General features: G+C 35.4%; 5 protein-coding genes across 8 annotated transcripts; 2 read left to right on the top strand and 3 right to left on the bottom strand.

The window, feature by feature from the left end:
- Positions 1 to 2,079: 2,079 nt before the first annotated feature.
- LOC125222286 (magnesium transporter MRS2-11, chloroplastic-like) lies at positions 2,080 to 6,999 on the bottom strand. Its single transcript, XM_089063360.1, has 13 exons — positions 6,601 to 6,999; positions 6,331 to 6,403; positions 6,080 to 6,150; positions 5,642 to 5,727; positions 5,457 to 5,547; positions 4,852 to 4,920; positions 4,230 to 4,310; positions 3,971 to 4,133; positions 3,814 to 3,859; positions 3,295 to 3,375; positions 3,087 to 3,169; positions 2,676 to 2,719; positions 2,080 to 2,588 (listed from the first exon to the last, which is right to left on the bottom strand). The coding sequence occupies exons 1-13, from the start codon at positions 6,862 to 6,864 to the stop codon at positions 2,493 to 2,495; spliced, it is 1,248 nt and encodes a 415-aa protein (XP_088919486.1). The 5' UTR covers positions 6,865 to 6,999; the 3' UTR covers positions 2,080 to 2,492.
- A 3,064-nt stretch (positions 7,000 to 10,063) lies between these two features.
- Positions 10,064 to 11,846, bottom strand: LOC125217561 (recQ-mediated instability-like protein). The gene is made up of 4 exons (XM_048119078.2): positions 11,635 to 11,846; positions 11,451 to 11,568; positions 11,296 to 11,357; positions 10,064 to 10,336 (listed from the first exon to the last, which is right to left on the bottom strand). Exons 1-4 carry the CDS (start codon positions 11,752 to 11,754, stop codon positions 10,229 to 10,231), a joined length of 408 nt encoding a protein of 135 aa, XP_047975035.1. The 5' UTR covers positions 11,755 to 11,846; the 3' UTR covers positions 10,064 to 10,228.
- A 3,417-nt stretch (positions 11,847 to 15,263) lies between these two features.
- Positions 15,264 to 18,062, top strand: LOC125185158 (UDP-D-apiose/UDP-D-xylose synthase 2). Its single transcript, XM_048081651.2, has 9 exons — positions 15,264 to 15,728; positions 16,088 to 16,180; positions 16,294 to 16,401; positions 16,606 to 16,720; positions 16,806 to 16,939; positions 17,041 to 17,142; positions 17,225 to 17,317; positions 17,439 to 17,574; positions 17,654 to 18,062. Exons 1-9 carry the CDS (start codon positions 15,459 to 15,461, stop codon positions 17,764 to 17,766), a joined length of 1,164 nt encoding a protein of 387 aa, XP_047937608.1. The 5' UTR covers positions 15,264 to 15,458; the 3' UTR covers positions 17,767 to 18,062.
- A 564-nt stretch (positions 18,063 to 18,626) lies between these two features.
- On the bottom strand, positions 18,627 to 19,451 carry LOC125217804 (protein PYRICULARIA ORYZAE RESISTANCE 21-like). The gene is made up of 3 exons (XM_089063170.1): positions 19,320 to 19,451; positions 19,164 to 19,245; positions 18,627 to 18,921 (listed from the first exon to the last, which is right to left on the bottom strand). Exons 1-3 carry the CDS (start codon positions 19,332 to 19,334, stop codon positions 18,791 to 18,793), a joined length of 228 nt encoding a protein of 75 aa, XP_088919296.1. The 5' UTR covers positions 19,335 to 19,451; the 3' UTR covers positions 18,627 to 18,790.
- A 991-nt stretch (positions 19,452 to 20,442) lies between these two features.
- LOC125185168 (BTB/POZ domain-containing protein At3g44820-like) lies at positions 20,443 to 25,562 on the top strand. 4 transcript variants are annotated; one of them, XM_089063063.1, is made up of 6 exons: positions 20,443 to 20,789; positions 21,032 to 21,218; positions 22,491 to 22,560; positions 22,822 to 24,033; positions 24,123 to 24,252; positions 24,493 to 25,562. In XM_089063063.1, the coding sequence occupies exons 2-6, from the start codon at positions 21,172 to 21,174 to the stop codon at positions 25,044 to 25,046; spliced, it is 2,013 nt and encodes a 670-aa protein (XP_088919189.1). In that variant the 5' UTR covers positions 20,443 to 20,789; positions 21,032 to 21,171; the 3' UTR covers positions 25,047 to 25,562. The 4 variants fall into 4 exon arrangements, with proteins under 4 accessions (XP_088919189.1, XP_088919188.1, XP_088919187.1 ...); XM_089063062.1 differs by having other exon boundaries at positions 20,443 to 20,943; XM_089063061.1 differs by having other exon boundaries at positions 20,443 to 21,218.
- The last annotated feature ends 75 nt before the right edge of the window (positions 25,563 to 25,637 follow it).

Genomic DNA, 25,637 nt, shown 5'->3' with positions numbered 1-25,637 from the left:
CTCTCCGTTTCATCTCTTTCTATTGAACAAGTTAATAATACCTGACGGATGTTGCTACATATTGTATTTTTTTCAATTAAAATAAGCAAGCATGTTGATGTTGCTACATATGATTTTAGTGGATGTTGGATTATATCTTGATTTTTCCTGTATCACTGCATTAATTCGGTGACATTCTAGGAAGAGTGATTTTGCTTAAATGTGGAGAATCACACGCCCATTTTTGAAAATTTCTACCCTGCCAATACCTCATACCTCTGTTATATTCTTATCATTTGTAACTTCACTTGCTAAGCTCCATTATTGTTTTCATGAATCTGGTGATAGATATATGTAGCTTTGAAGGTCCAAAAGAGTGCACAGCACTACACTGAAGCAGCAATGCATTGGTTCAGATGTAAGCTGTCTTTTTGTTATCCCCTATATCCGTGTTCTGCTTCATGTCATGATTAGTTGTGGAACTTGTTTAACTTCTCCGAAGCTGCCTGCATTGGTTCAGATTTAACATTGGCATGTTTTTCTTTCTTGTCAATTGCACACAACTCTGTTGTTAAGTGGCTTTCAACTCCTTGGTTTCAAGTTTCAACTCTATTTTCTTTTTGTGCTTAGTTTTCTTCCTTTGTCTTTTGTTGATACCACAATCTCTGAAATCATTTCATGGCCATCAATTTTCATAATTCCAATCAATCAACATCTGTTGTTATTGATGAAGATGATTAATTATATATTGTCCCCTACTTGTAGGATCATTTGGCCCTGATGATGGAACTTCTTGGAATGATGCCCAAAACTAAAAATTATTAAATCTCTATCACAATATGTTCAGTCAATTTTTTGAACCTTGGCCATGTATTTACTCGAAATTCTTGTTTTCCTACGCGATAAAAATAGATGATGTATAGTAGCACTAGCACCTCATGCTGTCCGAGAAGAGTTGTACACCTGACCGACATTATTTCATTGTAAGAGGAGTTGAGCTCTCATATTTTCATGTGATTTTTCAACTTTGATTGTAATAGCGAAATTATTTCTATGCGAGTAATGATCAAGATAAATAGTGAACTATAAAAATAGTCGCTACGTATGTTAGGTCAAACGCTAGAGGTACCTATGTTTCAAAAAATGCAACATACCCCTCTACGTATGGATATAATATCATTTGAGGTCCTTATTCACTATTTCCAGTCATTCATGCCCTTTTCCCCTTCACTTCTTATCCAAAATGCCACTCCAAGGGTGTTTTGGTCTTTCTTATTTTTATAATTATTATAATTATTACTTCTTTTTCTATTATGCATTTTTTTTTATTTAAATACTTAAAGTTTAGATTTATAAATTAGTCTACTTACAAATTAGATTTAAGAGTATTACGTATTTATTTTTTACACTTTTTACCTTTCTATATAATATTACTATGATATGATTTTATTTTCAAAAATACTTTTTGTAATTAGAATTTTTAAAAATAAATATTACACTGAAAAAGAAAAGGTGCAAAATACAAAATATTGAACAAATAAATAAATACATATAAAATTTGATATTTTAATTAGAATTTGTAAGTATATTAATTTATGAATCTAAATTTTAAGTATTTAAATAATAAATGAAAATAGTATACAAAAAGTAAAGAAAAGTAAGAGGAATTGCGTTTCATTCCTTATTTTTTTGGCACATTTAAAGACAAAAATGCCCTTAGTGGCATAAATGTAAAAAAGAGAAAGAAAAAAGGACATGGATGACCAAAAATAGTGTAAAAGGACCTCAAATGATATTATATCTATACGTAGAGGGGTTTGTTGTATTTTTTTAAACATAGATACCTCTAGCGTTCGACCTGATATACGTAGATACTATTTTTGTAGTTCACCCCAACATAAATTAGCCCCTTGTTTAACTAATGTTGCTCAGGTGTTGTTCAAAGTTATCTTATTACAGTTAAATCTCTTTTATGTGATTTGCAAGCTGCTAGACACTAACAAAATATAGCAAATACAGTATTAGCAACATCACGAGCATCTTCATTCCAAGTCACAAAAAAGTTTTTAAAAAAATAATTGGAGAGTTGATGAAAGTAGGTTCAAGTTGGGAAAATAGAAGATATCTAGAAATGAGAGAGCAATACTCATCCTAAGCTACATACAAACATAATATCGCAATCAGCACTAATAATCATTATTTAGCTAAGAGATAAATATCTACCCTCGGATATGAGTAAGCAATGAATTAGGTACCTACTCACCACCACCACCTACAACAATGCATTATTATGAGTTCTCTTGTTCACTAGTCTCGTGCTTCACATGAAAATGTTACATACTGATACAGCCTCCAGTTGGGTCACACTCAGAAGATGAAGCATCGCACGTCATAAGCAACTGACTACCGCAGGGGCTCTTTAACTGTATATATATACCAACACCTTCATATAATCCTGTATTTGTCCACATCCGAAATTGCATTTGGTGCCGATTATGGCGTTTCTCTGATGTTTACAAGATCTTCTTTTGCCTGAGGTATGCATACATGATAAAGAATCCAAGCAGAGCACCCACAAAAATTGCTGATGTTGTTAGCCAAAAGGCGAACTGCAAAACAAGTTTTCACCAGATGAAATGATATGATAGTGCCTGAGTGAGGATGATACCACGTAAGGGAGAACAAGTTGATCATACCACACGTTCTTCAAGATGCGATCTCAAGTTCATGCCAAATATACCTGCCACGTTTGGTGTAATGTTATGACAATAACCAAAACTATAGCATCCAACAAATGTATCTTCAACTGAATTTCTGTTTGTAATAAGCTACTACTTGATTTAGGCACAATTCAGTTTTCACCTTCTAAAGGGCATTGAAACTGAATACAGATTCCATGGTTTTTTTTCACTTTGTTCATTGACCATACCAAATACTACTACTATTATGTATCATGTGCTTATGCAAAGAGCTTAATTGTAGAATTTCAAGGAGAAACTCCATCATAAGCTTCCAGTGTTCGACATCATTTTGCAAACTAAAAGAAAACCAGTTTCATCAAATTACCAAGATAATGTATAACTAAGATAACTCTCATCGGCCAATACCTGCAAATAGGGCACCAACTCCCACACATAATGCCCCAACCTGAAGGAGAAGTTCTACTCGACTTACCTCAAGTCTCCGAGAACTGATAACATAAAAAGATAGCAATACAGTTAAGGCAGTTACAAGAAAAACCATTAGTGTTGGCATTATAATGATAACAAATACTACAAAAAAATGAAGAAAAAGAAGTAATTGCAAATAGCAAACCTCAGGTTAACGGCAATTGAATCTTCCATTTCCTTTGCTGAATCAAGAAGCCTCTCTGCTTGACCATGACAAGATTCACATCTGCCATTACATGAAATAATTTAGTCTGTAACTACTACAATATGACTGAACCGCCTACTGCAGCCTCAACTGTTAAAAAAAGGTGGCTCAGCAGAATAAATGAAGTAAGGAGATAAGGAAGTATATGGTCAAAGAAAACAGACTCTTCTTTCCTCATCAAGGTTAAGCTAAAACAAAGGATTGTTTGGTACGGAAAACCCAATAATAGGACATTCTTGAACACAGTTTCTCAAAGATAACTATACCACCTCCCCCACACCCACCCCGGGCCGCGGCCCGCGATCTACGAGTTTATAGACATGAGGGGTAGCACTAACGTAACAGAGTAAAAAGCTTCAAATATGAAAAGATCTCCTACACTGTCATAATAGGCACCACCAATGTAACCCCCTTCCATTCCAATGAACTGATGGATGTCAAGGAATGTCAAGGAATTACCTTTGGAGATAATTTTCCAAAAGCATTTCAATCTCTTCTTCCTCTTCTGAGAAATCCAAGGACCAATACTTAGATCACAAGTTGTACAATTTCAAGTGATTTGTGCAGATTATAGATGTAATTTATATTTTCATGAATCAAACTTGACGAGACTTACCCTCAGCTATCTCCTTCTCTAAGGGAACAGAGCATTCCATATCATCATTTTTTGTCAGAGTGCAGTTTCTTCCCATGATACATATTCTCCGTATTTCATGGGTGTCCTCAAGGATATCAAGCAACATTTGCTTCAAAGCCCCGGCCTTTGAGCCCAATTCTACCTTTAGTCATAAAAAAGTGTGTGAGTAGCTAGTTATGAGTTGATAAATACATTTTAGCCAATACCAAGATAGCCAGAACTAAGTTGAAAACTATACTAGTGTTTGTTTGCTAATTCGAAGTTCTTCCAGTATGTTGGCAGTCAATCGATTAGGAAGAACCTCAAGCAAACCCTGGACCTGCAAGAAGAGTAATAGTTACAGAAAATAACAGACAGTCACACAATAGCTGTATATACAACTATACAAGTAAGCTTTGAATATTCTGCTATATATAGCAAGAGGATATATACATTTTGTTTTTGTAAAACAGTTTAGATAAATATCTATGTTGGACCTGGCAGTAGAAAGCATTGCTTTCTGATTCCTTCTGGAATGCACATATGAATGAGAACTGCTGTAGCTCAAAACTAGTATGACGAAATAGAGGTTCCAGGCACCAACCTGTTAATAAAGGTTTAGGTATTCTTTATCTAGGAAGTTGGGCACAGAATTGTTGGATGATGTTCAAAAGTGAAAATTCTCATGTCACCCAGGCTTTGGAATGAAACTATTTAAGTTTACACATATTTTATGACACTAATAGCATGGCAGGGATGAATAGTTGAAACTCAATGGCTTCAACTTAGAAAAAGTAGATTAAGACAAAACAAACTAAGGTTTCAGCATAGATGGAGTAGTAATTACCAATAACATTCAGTTACTAGTATTTCTTACTTACACGTGGTTCTAAATCCAATAGTCTCTGTTCCATGCCTTGTATTCGAGAATGTAGTGCTGCCTCAACTACCTGCAAGCATCTCAGTGAACAAATGTCAGGCTATTTCAGCAAAAAGCTTTTATTGAAGCATTTTGTTAAGTAATGAAATGATGACCAGGACTGAACTACATGTAGGACTAAGTGCCTAGACATGTTAAAAATCTTTATGAATTTTAACTTGCAAGAAAGAATACAAGTTTTCAAAATTTTCTTCAGTGCCATGATTCAATCATAGCCCTCCAAGAGAGAAAACTATTGACAGGTCAACAATACCCTAAGAAGTAAGAAACATCAACCAAGCCAATAATTCCCTTACAGAATTAGCTCTTGTGATTCAAACTATGAGTTTCTCGAGGATCTAGGACTGTGATAGTACCTACAGTTGATTGCATTGAATCAACTTGAACCTCTAAACCATTGCAAAGAATGTGTGTGAGAATGACTGTAATCCACACGCCGGGATTTACTCATGGAGAAAAAATTTATTCGCAAAGAGTGAAGTGCTCTGATTCAAAAAAGCAACACCGAAGTTATTAATTGTTGAAATGATTCATGAAGAAATCTACCTCAAGCACAAATGGCATTGAGGGCCCTCCATGCATGTTCTTCGGGTTTAAGCGGGGTAACAACGCATCAATAAAAGCTTTTCCTGCTCTCCTGTAAGTTACCAAGAAGTACATTTTGGTTCACTGAGAGAATGTGAGAACTTATAAAGAATTGACAAGAAAAGTTGATAGAGGAGGGGGAATACCGGTTATAGTTGAATATATAAACACGTTCTTGCATTGCAATCGCACGTAAAGATCCCAAGTTCAGCAAAATTGCATATTCCCGTACCTTGTTGAGTTAGAAATTAGACATGCAATCATTATGAACCAGTTGATTTGTGAATTCAAAAACTGGTTTCCATGATTAAACCTGAAACATATGTTTAACCATTCAATTGAAAAGTACGGGAAAAATGAAAACCAGCACCTATATGATTATTTATCATTGAAATTACAGTTTTCTAAATCCGAAGTGATTTACACACAGAACTTTATATATAAGTGAGGCAGGCAGATCCAGTTTTGTGCCAATGCAAATTACGTTTAATACTTGAAATTTAGACCGCATGGCTAACAATCTGAAGTGAGGACTTATCATAAGTAATTACACAATATGAACAATAGCGATAGTAGTTTAGTACCAATATTGAAGGCATTGTATTGGTTAACCACAATGATGGATCAACGCTTCTAACATCTCGTGGTCGGAGACCTGAAAAATATGTTCCCAGAGAAGAGAAACAGAGTTTATCAGAAAGAGTCCACAAGTGGTTACTTTAGTAACAAGTAACAACAATCTTAATAGTGAATAGACATGCATAGGATTCTCTGTTTCTCTTATTGCTTACTGTATTTAGCAAATTAGGTTACCATGAATGAAACGTGTACTCACCACTTGATTTTAACAAGTGTCTCCGATTAATTTTCCGCGTGGAAACGATCCCAATAGACTTAACTTCCACGACCTGTTGAAGTGAAGAAAGAGCAGAAAACAGGTCCTTCCGTTGAATGAAATTCAAGTGACAATAATATTGAGAAGAAAAACTACATACTAGTAGTAGCATTTAGGTTGAATAAATTATTGTGATCCACCCAAAATGTATGTTGTTTTCTTATCATCCAATTAAAAACCAAATTCGCATATAAAAAACAAAGCGGCGACCTCATACACTGGCTCGCGAATCCCAAGTGAGAGAGAATCCGGGATCCTCTGCGGAACAGCAGCACCGATATTGACCTCCTCCCCGTCCTTATCGAATACAGCTTCACCTGAAGTTTCTCTCTCCTCGGCCAAACACTTAAGCAGGGGACGCGGCTGACACAAGAACAATTTGCGGGAAAAATCTTGCTTGGACTGCGATAGCGAAATTCCAGTGAAGATAAGGCGGAATTGAGGGGGCAATTGCAGGAGAATTGGAGAAGGCATTGTTGTAGAATGTAGAGAGAGATGAATAGAAGCATAGTCAAGATTCTGAGGCTACATCCGAATATATAGCTACATGAAAATCCAACAAGTGAAATCTATATTGACGATATCAGTATAATGTGTATGTGTAGGTGGGGAATAGGAGTGACAGCGAGAGACGATGTAAGTGGTGGTTTGAAATGATTTTGTTGTTGGCTGTGGTCGAAAATTCAGTAGCGAGGGCCGTGTCGTTTTGTCCGTTACCACGTTCAAACCTCTCGTCTCTGAAGCTACAACAAATTTGGACCAATTAAAACCCGTCTTAGTAGTACTCCATAATATTTCATGTTTTCTACTAATTTCTAAAATACTGATAAACAACGAATATAAAAAATAAAATAATACTAGTACTATTATTAAATCAGTAATGCCTATTCCAGCCACATCAATTGATTAAATATAGTAGTACAAACAAACTTTGTTCATCTTCAATTAGAAAGGCTAAGAAATTTCGTTTAAATATTCATTTCTAATCTACCTTTTTCAACAATTTATTTGACTACCAATCTATCATTGAATCTATCATGAGAATATGGAGTAGTTATTTTTATAAAGGAAACGTGAAACGAAATTTTATTTATGGCAAATACAAATTGTTAGTTATTTTTACAAAGAGTGAACTTCAAAATTGGTCCATGGACTATGAGTTTATGAGTTTATCTCGAAAATGGTCCTTGGACTTTAAAAATATCACCAGTCGTCCCTGGACTAAGGGTTAATATCAAAAACGGTGCTTTTGCTCTGTTTCGAGACAAAAAAAGCCCTTTAGAGGGGTTTTGAGGGATTTGGGCAATTTGGTCTTTTTACACTTTAACATTTTAAATCTGATACTCCCTCCGTCCGCGAATAGGAGTCCCGTTTTTCCATTTTAGTCCGTCCGCGAATAGGAGTCCCGGTTCACTTTTACCATAAATGGTAATAGGGTCCCACATTCACCTTACTCATTCCACTCACATTTCATTTAAAAATAATATATACAAGTGGGACCCCTATTCCACTAATTTTTTTCCACCAACTTTTCTTAACATTTCTTAAAACCCGTGCCGCCAAGAAATGGGACTCCTAATGGCGGACGGAGGGAGTATTATTTAAGTTATGTACTAAATCTGATATTATTTCAAAATTATCATTCTTCTTCCCTTTTGCTATCCTTCACTTTGTTTCTTTATTTCAATATTAGATTTAATTTATAAAATTAAATTTTAAATTTTGATTTTTAAATATCAATTAATTTTTTTAATTAAAACTATTAATTCATGGACACTATTAATATTAATTAAAACTATTAATTTTTGTTATTTAATATAATATTCAGCTGAATTGAAGAAGTACAGAAAAATAATATTAATCATGATGGAAAAATAAGAACTATTCTATTTAGCCTTCGTTCGGTTGTTATAATTGCTTGTGATTGAATATTATGAAGTTGACTAAAAATTTTATATAGGATTATTTTTGTTGAAATTTTCTAGTCATTTTGATTGTTTTCAAATTAATAAACAAAGATTATATTAGTCTTACATTAGATGCATATTTATTTCAGAATAAATCGTGTTATATGATCTATTTATGATTAAAGCTATTAAATATTGATTAAAACTAAGGCGTTGTCATATCTTATTGATTAAATATTAGACACTATTAAATATTGATTATGACTATTAATTTTTGTTATTTATTAATTTTTATAATTAAAAAAATTTATTGATATTTAAAAATTGAAATTTAAAATTTAATTTTTTAAAATTAAATCTAATATTGAAATGAAGAAACAAAGTGAAGGATGACAAAAGGAAAGATGAATGATAATTTTGAAATAATATCAGATTTAGTATATAACTAAAATAATATCATATTTAAAATGTTAAAAGTGTAAAAAGACCAAATTGCCCAAACCCCCCAAAACCCCTCAAAGGGGCATTTTCATCTCGAAACAGTGCAAAAAGGACCGTTTTTTATATTAACCCTTAATTCAGGGACTACTGGTGATATTTTTAAAGTTCAGGGACCATTTTCAAGATAAACCCATAGTCGAGGGACCATTTTCGAAGTTCACTCTTTTATAAATGGACTCAACTGTATTACCAAAGGATCTTATAGAGAAGAGTGAGATTCAGCATGTCTAGTTAACGCAGCAAGCGCTTTCCTGATAAGTAGTTTGATAAAATTCTGTAGACTTGGAAGAGCTATGAGTCTATGCCAGAGGGCAAGGTACTATTGAATCAACAGGATATTAGTAAAAGGCTTTGGGAATTAAAGATGTCAGCTTCTACAAACTTACTTTGATCAAGTGCTCCCATTGCCTACTTTTACTTTGATCCATACTCTCTTCCCGCTTACCAATCACAAATATTGTTTGCAACAAGGGACAAGCCAAGTCTCATGACCATAGTTCAGAAGCTTCAGATTCCATTTTAAAGCTCACATTTTCTCTTGTCGTGTTGATTAACCAGTGAATCAATGAGCTTGAGGCGCTATTCCATGATTTTGGCCACACGTTTCAGCATATAGTAACCAAACAATATGAAGGCCTAGTATCCGGCAATCAGCTAAAAGTGTGTGGCTGTGTACTTTGACATGGTATGGGGTCTACAGCTGCATTATGCTGCTGTGGATTTGGAACTACACTAACCTCTTCCAGGTGTACTTGATGAGTCTATACTCTATATATGATGTCGATCAAGAAATAGGTTAGAGGACTCATCCTATTCCGATCAGAATGGCTTACTTGTTTTGACACAAATTTATTATGTGTATCGCCCCCATAATATTGGGTCCTTTATTTCTTCTAAATCATAACACCCTTCAACACTCACACCAACTCTATCAAGTCTTCCTGGAGTTTTGAGGTCGTGAACCTACACCTTATGCATTTCTCCGTTACAATGGCTTGTTGCCCATCATTGCTGCTACCTGATGCTCACATTTTCTCACATGTCTATAGAGTAGTTGAGGTAAACTCATGTGGAATTCAAAATGGTAGTATGAGTTAATGATGTATAAACTAGTATCCAGACGAACAAGTTAGTTTTATTCAATTATATGCAGATTGAGTACAAGTTATGATAAAATCCACTAATTCAAACAGCTTCATTGTGACTATTATATCATACTTAGTCGATATAGAAAAATAAATAATCATCTTTAAGGCGCCTTTAACTGAAGCAAATTCTTGCATATAAAAACTGAGATGAATTCTAGGTTCAATTCAAAACTCCCTTCTCAGAAGAAGTAAAGACATGGGTCAAAACCCAGGTGAAAAATGGAATATACAATAGCATACACTGACAACAAAGAAGGGGTCAATATCTCTCCTACTCTGGCATCATTCTTGAAATAATGGTTCATAAAACAGTTTGAAAGCTTCAATGACTTCCAGATACCACATTGATTCCCTGTCTGGAAATGGTGAAAGATCAACAATTTTGTGAACCTGTGAAACCGGCCATATCACATTTGTTAGCCCAAAGTTCAAAGCTCTTTCAAGAAATGAATTACAACGAGCATCAAGAAACATGGTTGTTCATCACATAAGGAATCGATGCACTGCCCTCGTTTAAGGGTGCGAATGCAGTGAGGCAGATACTAACCCTAGAGTATGATAACATATATTGCAAACAAATATACCAAGGTTACGTTTGCTTTGAGGTAAATGGGGGACAGCCGAACAGGAGTATATTCACCCTTTAAATTTGTCCCTTGTTTTCCATCTTATCTTTTAAAAAGGATTTAACAAATTCGTATTGCTCATCTTCCCTCCAAAAAGGAATAATATTATCACAATGTATTAGTGTGGTAGCAATATCCCTCCCTCAGTTCACTTGGACAGCATTGCAACCAATACTAAGTTAAAGAAAGTAGAGCTTACCAAGCATTAGCTTTTTAGGTCTGAAATTAACAACCTACCACTGCACCCATTGACCCTCTATGCATATTTTTACTTGACCGAAATCTAGATTGTATGGATCAGAAACAAAGAACACTAATTTTCAACCAGAATTTGCAACAAAGACCAACAATCATCTACAGCAGTTACTTTCAAAAGCATATTTACATAGGGATGTATTCATATCAAAACACTGAGTATAAGTAAAACTCAAAACACTTGCAATCCACTTGATCTTGTGACGGTCAGATTAATGTCATGTGTCATCTAATAATGTAGATTTTTAGCCTAATAATGTAGCTCGGATAATAATGTACATTTCCAGTCTAATAATGTACCTCGGCTAATAATGTAAATTTTTAGTATAATAATGTAGCATATTACAACCATTTAATCTAAGGATCCTGTGATTTGTGCTGTGTTTTACACTAAGATGCTGTAAGGACAAAAGAACTAAACCAGCTACTCAGTAAAGAAAAAAGTAAAATGGAGAGTTAAATTTTTACCTTAATAAATGGAAGATCACCTGCGCGGACATTATACGCTCCAATCACCATTAGGTACATCCCTAATCGAAACAAACACGCAGCAAAGAAGCAAATTCATGACTTATTTATAAGAGAGTAAAGCAAAATTAAAAATAAAAATGAAGAAAGCAGACCAGATTCCCATTGGCGGTCGCGGGAGAGCAATAGTTCAATGACACCGGTGCCGTCGTCTAGAAGGAACCGGCCGCTCTCACCATCCTCGGATGCCGAAGGTACGGAGACTAAAACCCCCTGAAAATCAGCTGATTTAGGATTTGGCATTGCAAATGTAAATGGAGCTGCACCATAAAATTAAACCTGAATCCAAGCGCGTTGGAAGAGGATGCCACCGAGACTGAAGGCGTTCTGTGACGGCGTTTGGCGGGCGTTTTTCAGTTGCGCGCACATCAGTTTTAATGCTCCTAAATTGTAATCCATCTTCTTCTTTCCTTCTCTTCTTCCCTCTATCAATTTTTTTTCAAATTAGTAGTACACTTAAAACTTTAATATACTCCAACACAGCGACGATTGAATTTTGAATTCAGTTTATTGCCAAAACTAAATAGAAACCAAAAATCAATTTTTTCTAAAATATAAAATTTAATTAAATCAAAATCCGGATAAATCGAAACCCAAAAAGTTAAAACCGAATAATAAAATTTGAACCAAATCAAAGAATGACAATTGTATGCTATATTATATACTATATATTTCAACGGTGAAAAATGATGTAAAAAATTGTTTTGCAAATTGTTAAATTTAACTTTTAGCTTATACTTTAATTAGTACTTGCATGTTAATAGTATATTATAATATTTTAAAAAATAGTTTAAATTTTTTTATTTATTTGACTTTTTTATATATTCGAAGCGAACTAAAAATAAAAAAAATTCATTTTGGTTCCGTTCGAATATTAGGTTTCGTATTTAAATTAGATTAAAAAATTTTAATCCCAAAAAATTTCAACCCTAGTAAGATTGACCCCAAAACCGATGCTGTATTGTCTTGCAATCTTAGTGATAAAAGCTGGTATACATTTAATCGAATAACACTAGACATACAAAATGTTTTATCAATGTTTCAAATTAGTACAAAAAATTTTAAGTTTACATATATCATATAAAAAAAAATTATTAGTGTTTTATATTGATGCATCCTGTCTAAATTAGATTAATACCGTTAGTTTTCTTATATCTAAGTATGTTAAATTCATCATATTCACTATGTTTTACTGCGTTCAGTTTGATAATGGGAAATTTGTTCCTCCTCATTGAATGTATATATATGTATTAATATGCTCTAGATGTATCATTAAATTATAGTATTCTGAGAGTTGCAGTTGGTTCCATGTTCATGAATATATTGTCATTTGTGTTCTCATCGGTGACATTTATTTGTATGGATTATGAGAAGTGAGACTCGTTTTTGGAAATTTAATACTTTCTCCGTCTGTGAAATGTTGTCCGATTTTGTCATTTTAGTCCGTCCGTAAAAAATTGTTCACTTTATTTTTTTTCTATTTTTGGTATATGACCCCACTTTCCAATAAAATTTTACCCTCACATTACTATAAAACTAGGAGTATGTAAATGTGTAACCCTTGTTCCACTAATTTTTTCAATTCATTTTTTTTCACATTTCTTAAAACTCATACCGAGTCAAACTTGGCCAATATTTCTTAGAGTGAGGAAATATGTGACACAAATGGTATCTCCATTTCACCATTTGTGTTCGGTGTTCCCATGTTATCTTCTACAATCTGACTGGGCGGAGAGGAGCTGACTCGTGCTCCATAACATCCCAGAATTCCTCCTCGTTAACATGGCCAGTAGAACCCTTCGTATCTTCTCTTTTCCAATAGAATGTTACGGACGCACCGGCTACCCCGGCTGAGCAGACGATAGATGTCGCAGTAGAAGATACAAACTGGAGCCAAGCGATGATAGGAGAAGAGGTGTCACCGCCCGGAAAGGGGTGAGATACCGGTCGAAGCAGAATAGCCGAAGGGAGTGGAGTTCGAGGAGAGCACGGCTACGAGAAAGCTCTGACCAAGAGAGCAAATTAAGCCACCAGAGAGGTTCCAGAATGACACCGCCAAATTGTCTCCCGCCACCGCGGCCAGTTGCTGCAGCTTCCCGAATAATGCCTGTGAAGATATATGTAAAACGTAGTGAGACTCGCTCTGCGAACTTTCACTTGTCCTAATCCATACAAACAATGCAAAATAGTAAGAAAACTAAGGCCCTACTAGTGGATGAAATGGAACAAGGAGGGAATGGAATGGAGATGAGAACGGAATGAAGGTGGGAATGAAATGACAATTCCATTCCATTCTTTTGCTTGGTAAGCACAAGGAATGAAATTGTTATTCCTTGATTGATTCCATTCCTATGTTTAATATTTACAAATTAATACAGAAATGGAATGGAATGGAATATGAATAATTAATATGTTGATTCGACCAAAAAAAACATTACACACATTTCACACACTTCACACACTGCACACACTACACGCATTTCACACACTTTACACATTTCACACACTACACACATTTCACACATTTAATACACTACACACATTTCGCATATTTCATGCACTACACACACTACACATATTTCACACAAGACACACATTTCACAAACTGCACACATTTCACACAATTACACACATTTCACACACTACACATACTTTACACAATACACACATTTCACACACTACACACATTTAATACACTACACACATTTCACACATTTCAAGCATCTTATTTTTGAATTTGTGTATTGTGTGTAGTGTGTGAAATGTGTGTAGTGCGTGTATTGTGTGAAATGTGTGGAGTGTGTGAAAATGTGTGTAGTGTGTGAAATGTGTGAAGTGTGTGTAGTATGTGAACTGTGTGTAGTGGGTGTAGTGTGTGAAATGTGTGTAGTGGGTGTAGTGTGTGTAGTATGTGAACTGTGTGTAGTGGGTGTAGTGTGTGAAATGTGTGTAGTGGGTGTAGTGTGTGTAGTATGTGAACTGTGTGTAGTGGGTGTAGTGTGTGAAATGTGTGTAGTGTGTGAAATGTGTGTAGTGTGTGTATGTGGATTTTTCAATTATTTAAATAATTTAAATTTTAATTCTATTGTAAATTGTGGTGATATTAAATTTAAATATAATATAAAATAATATATATATAATTTTGTTAAATTTTAAAATAAGAAGAAAGGAAAATAGAATGACCATTCCTTAGCTAAATGGATGGAATGGGTATTCCCATGTGGAATGGAATGGCCATTCCAAAAGGAATGATGATTCTTAATAAAAATATTTACCAAGCAAAGGATCGAATGGAGATAGGAATGTCATTCCACTCCACCATACCAAGAAGGGCCTAACGGTGTTAAACTAATTTAGATGGAATGTATCAATATGAAACACTAATTAAACATTTTGTATAATTTATATAAACTTACAACTTATTGTACTAACTTGAAACATTTATAAAACATTTTGCATGTGTGATGTAATTATCCATCAAAAGTTAAATACACAATACTAGTAGATATCCGACAATGATTTACCGCATTGATATACAGATATACAATCAATATAATCCTTTCAATATTTAAAGGTAACATCTGATAAAATTGATACTCCATCCGTTCCATAGTAATAGAGTCATTTTATTTTGGTACGTTCTATAGTAATAGAGTCATTTCTCTTTTAAGCAACACATTTTTCCACACGTACTTTACTATTTCTTACTTTTTTTTCTCTTCATCTATCTATCTTTTTCATTTTCTATTTTTTTTCCTTTACTTAACTCACCTAACACGATTTTTCTTAATCTTCGTGCTGAAAAAAAACGCCTTCATAACTATGGAACGGAGGGAGTACTTCATAAATGATCGAGCTCACCAAATTTTTGTGGAATAGCAGTTGAAGAGTGAGAGTGAGAGTGAGAGTGAGAGTGAAGTCAATAATATCTAACGGCAAAACAAAACGCCACCTCCCTCCGTTCCCACCTTTAAATACCACATCTCTTCCGAATCAACCCAAATCCATTAATCATTTGCGCTTAAACCCCTAACATTCTCTCGCTCTATTAACAATCATCCAATTCATCTCGATCAGCGCCGAAGAAACTGTCGGTGTAAATAATGGCGAGCGCCAGAGTAGATCTCGACGGAAATCCGATTAAGCCGATCACCATATGCATGATCGGTGCCGGCGGCTTCATCGGCTCGCACCTCTGCGAGAAGCTGATGGCCGAGACGCCGCACAAGGTTCTGGCGGTGGATGTCTACAGCGACAAGATCAAACACCTCCTCGAGCCGTCGTCGCTGCCCTGGGCTGATCGCATCCAGTTCCACCGCCTCAACATTAAGAACGATTCTCGCCTCGAAGGCCTCATTCGGATGGCGGATCTTGTAATTTTTGTTTCTCTCCACTTTTATGTTATGTTCTCGAGGTTTAGTTTTAGCCTGTGCTTAAGTAGGATCTTGCATCTCCTGTTGTTCAAGTTCCTTTTCCTTTTTCGTTTTTTTTCGGTTTAAGATAGCGACATTGAACTGGAATTCGCTTCCAATGTAGGAATGGAGTATCTGATAATCGTAATTAATTGAAGTGAAATTAGGTGCTGCTGCTGGAGTAAATCTAGAGTGGTCTACTAAGATCTCGATAGATTTTTATTTACTCCATCTATTGATGTATTTCTTTCCTGATTTTCAGCTTGACTGATTGTTTAAATAGATATAATCCATGTGTTAATTCCAATTTTTGACCTTAGATCATAAATCTTGCTGCTATATGCACTCCAGCAGACTACAATACGCGCCCACTTGACACGATCTACAGCAACTTCATTGATGCTCTCCCCGTGGTAAGTCTTTGCGTGTCATAACTGATTTGCACTTTTGTTTTTCTAATTTGTCATAAAAACCTTTAACCAAATTAATCTTGCTAGTTTGAAATTGATTGATTGCTCTGGTTTAGATTAAATACTGCTCGGAAAATGGAAAGCGCCTCATTCATTTCTCCACTTGTGAAGTATATGGGAAAACAATTGGTTGCTTTTTACCCAAAGATAGCCCACTGCGGCAGGTGAGCGTTTGCTTTGAATCTATTACCATTGTTTAGCTAGATGCACATGTAAGCTCATTTCTCACTTGATTGTTTACTATTATATCCAATTATATTTATACAGTTGCTTCTTGTATTGTGATCCATCAAGTTATAAACAAGGGGAACATTTCTTTTCTGTTTGGATTTTTTTATTATTCACCATCTTCTTGCATGATGCATCAGGATCCTGCTTACTATGTTCTATCGGAAGATTCCTCCCCTTGCATCTTTGGCCCCATTGAGAAACAGAGATGGTCATATGCATGTGCAAAGCAGTTAGTTGAAAGGTTGATATATGGTGAGCTGTGTGTTTATATTTTTGTGGGACTTAAGTAAAATATGAAGCTTCATATTTATTGTATTCTTATATTCTTGTGCTACAGCCGAGGGGGCGGAAAACGGTCTTGAGTTTACAATTGTGAGGCCCTTCAACTGGATTGGACCCAGGATGGACTTTATACCTGGGATTGATGGCCCAAGTGAGGGTGTTCCTAGAGTTCTTGCCTGCTTTAGCAATGTACTAATACTGATTTTCTTTTGACTTTTCTGTCTATTATATACTGTTATGACTTATGAACTCGACTCATTTTCCATATTGCTGGTTTTTCGTATCCCCAGAACCTCTTAAGGCGTGAACCGCTGAAGCTTGTCGATGGTGGTGAATCACAGAGAACTTTTGTTTACATCAAAGATGCCATTGAAGCTGTCCTGTTGATGATTGTATGTTTTAGTTATGCCTTCCAAATTCTGTGTATTAGTACATCATTTATGTGCAAATTTGTTAAATTAAGTGAATTTTCAGGAAAATCCATCCAGGGCTAATGGTCAGATATTTAACGTTGGCAATCCTAACAATGAAGTTACAGTCAGGCAGCTTGCTGAAATGATGACTCAGGTAAATTCAACTTGTTTTTGAACTGTTGAGCCTTTCCTCTTGTGCACTTGTCCTCTTTTTATTCCGGTGTGTAACCTTTGAATAATTTTCTGAAAATCTACTGTTTAATGCTTGCATGCAGGTTTACTCAAAGGTTAGTAAAGAACCTTCACTGAGTACACCTACGATTGATATAAGCTCCAAAGAATTTTATGGTGAAGGATACGATGATAGTGACAAGAGAATTCCTGACATGACCATAATCAACAAACAACTTGGTAGAGAACTGTTGTTTTAGGAAAAACTCAATTCAATTTACAGATGCCCTTGTCCTAACCTTTTATCTGTATATCTCAGGTTGGAACCCAAAGACATCGCTTTGGGACTTGCTCGAGTCGACTCTTACATATCAACACCGAACATACGCAGAAGCTGTAAAGAAGGCTACTTCAAAGCCGGTGGCAAGTTAAGAAGTATGAAATGAGATTTGCTGCTTCCTTCGTGTCTCGTTTCGGAGTGATCATTGTATGGTTTCTTGTCTAATGTGTCATAGTACTAAAAATGAGAGCTTAAAACGTTGGATGTGGAGATAGGGTTGGTTTGTTACGTTGGATCTACTTTTGGGGCAGTAGTGTATCATATTCGAGTAAATCATAGAGGGGAAATCTACAAGAATATTTTTTTAAGGCCTACAAGAGAGGAGGGAGGATGTTGTGTCTTGTTACTTTTATGACTTTAACATTAATTAATATTGCTATTTTTACCACTGCCGGATATGGATAATTGGATATCACTAAAGCATGCTCCTTCACTCGAATTTTGATATTGTTATTGTTTAGATTTTAGGTTTCATTGGACATGTTTGTCCTTTTTCCTTGGTCTTTTTGTTTGTTCGTAAATATACTGTTTAGTATTTGAAGATATGTATTATATCTGGTAATCATGTGTCATTAATTTCCTTTCAGTCCATTCTTTGTACTATTAATGTTAAAATCAATATTAGTTTGATATTGCTATTTTTTCTTAGATTTTCTTATTTTAGTGACAGAAATTCGTGCATTAGCATTTAACAGATACTATTTCAATTTGGAATAGTACTTTTTTTTTTTTTTTTTTTTAATTGAGACGTTACCATTCCCTAACATAATCATGTATTAGTATTTTTTTTCCTTCAAATACATACTCACTTTGAAATAAAATATCGGTCCCAACAATGTGATTCTTTATTCTCAACAGTTTCTGTTTGACACACATAGAGCAACCATTTGAGTAGAGTGGTTAGTTTGTGAACTTATCTGTTTATTGGAAATGTTTTGCATTCACTCAGAAGTCAGAACTCAAGCAAAGTATATACAAAGGTTAAATACACAGTAAATACAAGCAACATGTATGAAATGAAAAAATGAAACATAGTTGGAATTGAAGGAATAGACCTTTTGAGATGATAAAGTTGGTAGTGGAAAGATTTGATCTTCCTCTTTAGGATCAGATCTACTACATGATGATACTTTTTATAACTTTACGACCCTTGCTACACAATTTGTCACGAATTTTCTCTGGATTGCAGCTTGCGACCGTGATCATCACTTGATTTGCGTTCATATCATACACTCGATCTATAACTTCTGTTTTGGCATAAAGAATTATCTTAGAAAGACATTTGCATCAACTACATCTATAACTATTAAAAAAAAGTGTCAACTTAAGGATTATAAAAAACTAATATTTTCATACTACTAAATTCCTTAATACTATATAATTACATGTTATTGTATATAATTATTTAGCTATAATCTGAAATATTTATATTCATAACACTAGAATGAATATATGTGAAGTGAAGCAAGGGATTTGGTGAGAGACTCACGGGGAATATGGCAAAGAATTTTCCTTAGCTTCTTGTAGCAGTATGGGCAGTGGAGATCAACATTTAATGTCATTATAGTCAGCTGCAAACATTAACCAAATCAGTCAGCATAACATTGTTCTTCACCAGAATGGTGACTTAAAAAGGGGGCCGCACATTCTCAGTTGCCATGGATGAGTGTTGATGTCTATATGGATGCCGCCGCTGCTCTTCCTCCCCTAATAGATAATGAGAGAAAGAGGTTGACTGGTTGCTTTGCAGTTTGGAATGAATGAAGATGAATATATGTATCATGTATGTGTACAGAGTTGTCTGAGAATTGAAAATTGAAGTCCTTATACCAGAGGAGATAGACAACGAAAGAGACCTATTTTTTATGTGCATTGATTGGCACGATTCCCTTTCCTCTTAGTATGTAGTTTGATTAGGTCAATGGTGGGCAACTATGAATTCATTTTATTATATAATTGGATTAACCTACACTTAATTGGTTTTGGAGTTTGGTGTTTATACTGGATTGTAGTGGTTTGAGCTGTTAGATTTAAGATACTTGCAAAACTTGTAGTATTTGGGTGGCCCCCCAAATACTATTAAGAAACAACGTTTTGGAGCGTTGTACCATACCTAATACATATATAAATCAACCGCAAATTTGATATCTAGTGAAACATATTTACAGTGTTTTATGAAAATAAAAAATCATTCTACAAATATTTTAATTCGTTTTAAATACTTTTTATTTTTGGATTTTTTTCTTTTTACATCTTTTTTGTTTCAAGAACAAATTTGATCAGTTCTATTTATTCAGGTTGTTCCCTCTATTGTTCTTTCTTAATAGTACTCCATGTGCTATGAAAAAAACTTTAAGACTTTCCCATGTTCTACTCCCTCCGTCTAAAAAATATTTATTTATAAAAATTTCATATACTACTCCATTATTACTCACTCCGTCCGCAAATAGAAGTCTCGATTCACTTTTTTTAGCATAAATGTTAGAGTCTCACGTTCCACTAATTCATTTTACTAACATTTTATTTGAAATCAAAATATACAAGTAAGACTCATATTCAATTAACTTTTTTTCCACTTATTTTTCTTAACATTTTTTAAAATTCATGCCACCAAAAAATTAGGACTTCTAATGACGGATAAAGAGATTTGAAAAAATAATACAATGGCTTTATTGATGATGTATGACTCGTGTAGGGAAATAGTATACAGTAGTTTATAGTAGAGATCAAATATCTTCACCAATTTAAAACACTTGAGAAACGCCAAAACTCTATTAAGTGGATCAAAAGCCATAGGCGATAGAATGGGAGTCTAAACCCAGATTTTTGTTAAAAATTGAGTATTGAAAACCGAAGAATGTGAGTTGAATGAGTGTTTTTCAAGAAAGAAACGCCACTTTCCTCAATCTATTTCTCTTCGACTTGGCAACATCGGCTCATGTCACACAACAGTTTTCCCAATGTCAACATATGATTGCTTTTGTTTTATTTGCTCTCCAACCCACGGAATATATCACCACTGTACAATCAAATTGATTCTTGTCTTCTCGGGATCTGTCTTTAGGAGTAAAGTATGTCACACATGCACCAAAACACAGACAACGGGGCTGTAAAGGTGGAGTCTTTATGAGTTATAATTGCTGCTTGTTTTAGCTATCCATGATAATGCCCCAAATTAGACCGGGGTCTTCTTATTTTCCATTTTTGTTTTTTTAAAAGAAAAACCGGGGATCAATCAATTATCAATCTGTGGTTGTGACTTGTGATAGGTTGGTGGCCTGCACTTGTGTTTTGGTAGGGTTTATTATTTATGGATGTGTGCTTAATTAATGGTTTGCTGAGCTGTGAAATTATCAGGGTCTCTCATGTTTCTCAAGTGAACTCAAAATTGAAATGATAGGAGCCCTCTGCATTTATTTTTATTTGAAGGGGGGGAATGAATTTGAATTCAATTCAATAGAAGAAAAGGACTTTTATTGAAGAGCCTTCTCCGACTGATGGCTCCTGGGAGAACTTCCGGATTCCATCGCCAAGGAGATGACTGGTAACTCTCTCTTTCTCTTTCTCTCTCCGATTATTTTTTCCTTGATCACTGAGAGCTTCTAATCACCCAGGCAGAAGGAGTAGCTCTCTTTGTATTGTTATTAGCGTGCATGAACTCAAGTTAGTTATATTTTATACTATTACCAAATACTACTATTAACTAAATTATAGCACCAACTTCTATGATTGTCAAAAGAATCGCAATTTTTGGCTCTCTATCCTTCTCTGACCAAACATCCATAACATCTCTGTAGATATGCTAAGTAGCAAAGGTTCAGACACATTTTAAATCAAAGGCTCTGTGCCTATTTCAGCTATTACCCACTGGTTAAGGTAATGGTAGACCCTAAATGAGGTTCTTGTTAACTTTGTTGAGATTTTAGCCAGAAAGGTAAGGGGGTAGTCACAACTGATTCAATGGCATTGTGGCACTGTTCCTAATGGTTAGTCTCTATGATTTTTGGAAGGGGCACTGATAACAAATGGTCTAACTATAAGATTGTATGCACTATGTCAATTTCATCCTTTGTTAACTTACAATGTTCAGTCTAGTGTGTTTGAGCATACCCGTATACATTCCTCACTAGAAACTATGTGATTCAGCTTATCCCTTTCTTTCAGTTTACTTGGTTGAGTATAAATATATGAAGATGTTGACTTTTTTTGTAGTTATTCGGATGATAGTATGATTCTAGTGGCAAATGGATACAGGCATGCTGAATAATGATATGTATAGCATGTCATACGGAGAGCGTAAGTGTAGGCTAGTTGGTATGCAATTTGAGTGAGTGTTACGGCTAAAAGGTGCATGTGGGCAGTATTGATCCTATTGAATGAGTTAATCACCAAATCAGGTCTTCCTCTATAAACCATTATATCAGGTTAAGAAGGACCTCTCAGTCTAGAGCTTTAGTTTATTTCATAAATTGATTACCTTCACCTGTTTATCCATAAGTTTTGTGAAACTTTGCTGAAACTACTGTCACTCAGTTGAATTTGTAAATTGCTTTAGTACTAAAATTTAACTGACCCAGATCTTGAGCCATTTAATTCACGTCAGATCTGGTATTGCAATCCAGGTTGTGAATCAGTGCTGCTACATACATTAGTGAAATGCTGAAGGCTCTGGCAAGTATAATAAAATATGTTGTTCTTAGCCTTGCATTTTCATTTGTATCACATAAGTCTTGTATTAGCTTGTGTATCATTTTCTCTCTCTAAGAACATGCTATTTGATTTGAAAATTTCTCAGTTTGATTTCTTTTTTTATCAGGTTCAGCAGTTCAAGTTTGCAAAGTGATATAACAGTAGTGGTGGATGAAGTGAAGTTCCATCTCCACAAGGTATCTTTTTCTCTCTTTTTTTGAAGCTGTTCACAAGTATCTTACGTATGTGTTGGCATTGGATGTGCAACGAAAACTAGGTATATTTTCTGTTTGTTTGTATGCTAGAATCTTATACAGTACTACTAACTAAGATTATTAAAACATCTGTGTGTATTTCTTTAGCATTTTGTGTAGCATTTTGGCAGCCTAGACTTCGAATTACCATTCTCTTCTGTGCCATATTATATTTGGACTCTAATAGAAGTGTATGTGCTCCAGTTTCCTCTTATTTCTAGGTGTGGGAAGATAGCAACTATTGTTGAAGAGTCTGAAAGTTCCACTGAGAGGACATTGCAAGTTCATCTTGAAGAGTTTCCTGGTGGTGCCGACACGTTTTTCATAGTAGTAAAATTCTGCTATGGTGGGAGGCTAGAGTTCACACCCAAAAACATAGTAATTTTGTATTGTGCTGCAGATTATCTTTCGATGACTGATGTTTATGGTGAAGAAAATTTATTGTCCAAATCGAAAAGTTATTTCCATAAGCATATCCTAAAAGATTGGAAGGATTGCGTTTTGGCTCTCCAAAGCTGTGAATTAGTTATCCCAAGAGCCGACAAACTTCAAATTATAAGTAAATGTATTAACGCGTTGTCTGTAATGATCAGCACAGATCCCTCATTGTTCGGATGGCCTATGATGATGTATGGTAGCCTACAGAGTCCTGGAGGGAGCATTCTGTGGAATGGGATAAATACTGGTGCAAAGATCCATAGTAATGAATCTAACTGGTGGTTTGAGGATGTATCGTATCTCTGTGTCAAGTTATTTGAGAGGCTGATTCAGACATTGGAAGCCAAAGGAATAAGTCCGGAGAACTTAGTACGTGCCATAATGTACTATTGTAAAAAGTATCTTCCAGGACTGGGCCGCCGATGGCAGGGAGGACAGAGTAGTTTGTCGAGGACTGTTACTAGTTTCAGCATGATTCCTGCCAATGTTAATCAAGTTGCTCTTTTGCACAGTGTTATCAAACTTCTGCCAGAGAAGCAAGGAAAATCTTTTTGCCGTTTTCTGCTGGGACTTTTGCGTGTTGCATTGATCTTGGGAGTTAACAATACATATCGGGATTCTCTGGAAAGGAGAATAGGCGTGCAGCTCGATTTGGCAACCCTGGATGGTCTACTGATACCTAATTATTCTGATTCTGATAATTTGTACAACACCGATTGTGTTGAAAGGATGATTCGTCATTTTGTATCTTCGGAGTCTAATGTAGCTTCAATATCTCCATTATCTACCGACCTTAATACATCACCCTTATCTGGGAGTTTCATGAGAGTTGCTAAATTGGTAGATAATTATGCAGCAGAGGTTGCTTCTGATGTAAACCTGAAACCTGGAAAATTACGTGGACTGGCAGAAGCGTTGCCAGAATCTTCAAGATCTTTGCACGATGGGCTATACCGAGCACTGGATATATACTTTAAGGTTTGATTCTGAATGACCTCCTTGGCATTGTTCTGTGTTTTCTTTGTGTTTATTAATGTCAGAAATCTCATCTGTTCTTGTTTATCCAGAAAAAATTTATGCCCTGTTCACATATCTTGTTGATTGGTACGCTAGCATTTCTGAAAGTCTTATCTTGTTTCATTTGGATGACTAGATCGTTCGTTTTTAAAGGTGTTATGCTGCCCCCCATGAAACTGGGTAATGAGTTTCTTTCGACGATTTAAACATTTTAAAGATCATAGAATAGGATTTTGATTTTCTGTACCATGATCTATTTATTGCAGTTGGACATGATTCTATGATCTTTTTGGTATTTGCATTTTACTTTTAAGATATTGTGATTTGGAATTATTTTTCTACTGCAACACAAGAAAATTATCTTTTTTTTGTATTTCTTGAAAAATGATCATGAACTGCAGGCACATCCCTGGCTTTCAGATAAAGAGAGGGAGCAGCTTTGCAACATTATTGATTTTCAGAAACTCTCAATTGATGCTTGTGCACACGCATCTCAAAACGAGAGGCTCCCACTCAGAGTCGTACTACAGGTCCTGTTCTTTGAGCAGATGCAGCTGCGGACGGCCTTAGCTGGCTGCCTAAATGTTCTCGATGCTGAAAGTGCGCCTACAGCTTCTCTGGCCATTCCTAACGAAACAGCTGGGCAAAGTGTCCGTCAAGATGGATGGGTAACAGTTGTTCGCGAGAACCAGGTGCTAAAAGTAGATATGGAACGGATGAGGTCGAGAGTTGGTGAACTGGAAGAAGAGTTCAGTAAAATCAAGGAAGAGATGAAAAATGCAACCAATTCAAACAGTTACCTTAGCTCTCCACTTCTTGTTCCGAGAGGGACTGGAGGCAATCTACTTCCTCAGGCTTCAGATGCCCAACAAGACGTCGTCGAGAGTGGGACACCAACTCCAAGAGCATCAGTCGAGCAGGCGCAACCATCCATCCAGAATCCTAGACATGGAAAAAGTTCCTCCCTGTTTTGAGATTTCTTTTTAGTATAAGTTTGTATTTCTCGTTCATGCTCTTACAAAGCTGGACGCGGCTGCTTTTCTTGCAGCGAGGGGGCAACCATGGAATAGGGACTAGTCAGCACAAGGTGGCAATGCTAGGTTTTCTTCTCTTGCAGTATGTGTGAAGCAAACGTTGAGAAAATGGTGCTTGTCCATGTCTTGTGCGATGGTGTTTGTCCATGTCCAGTGCCATAGCTGGAGAAGGTAAAGAAGCTTCTTTAAATGTAGCAAAACATAGCTTTAGATGGTGAATGGGGCTGGGGAAAAAATTCTAGCAGATGAGTATGAGCTTAGGTTTTTCTGTAATAATGTAGCAACACGTAGCTTTAGATGATGTACGGGATGATATACACTAGACTACTAGAGTTATTTCCTCGGTTACACAGCATTCACAAAAGCTGAATGTATAATGTATAGTTTGTATCTTATGATGTTATAGTTGTATACACTTAACAAGCATAGATATTGACAGATTCTTGATTCGTTCTGTGTTTTTAGTGTGAATATTGGTAACTTTATTTTTATCGAAACCAAACTCTCTGGAAGATTGGGATCAGAGGACTA

The sequence above is a fragment of the Salvia hispanica genome, chromosome 1, assembly GCF_029641045.1.
Source record: "Salvia hispanica isolate PSC_SH4W2 chromosome 1, Shi_PSC_v1, whole genome shotgun sequence".
Taxonomy (NCBI): domain Eukaryota; kingdom Viridiplantae; phylum Streptophyta; class Magnoliopsida; order Lamiales; family Lamiaceae; genus Salvia; species Salvia hispanica.
The sequence above is the reverse complement of the archived record's forward strand: the minus strand, read 5'-3'. Positions and strand labels throughout refer to the sequence as shown.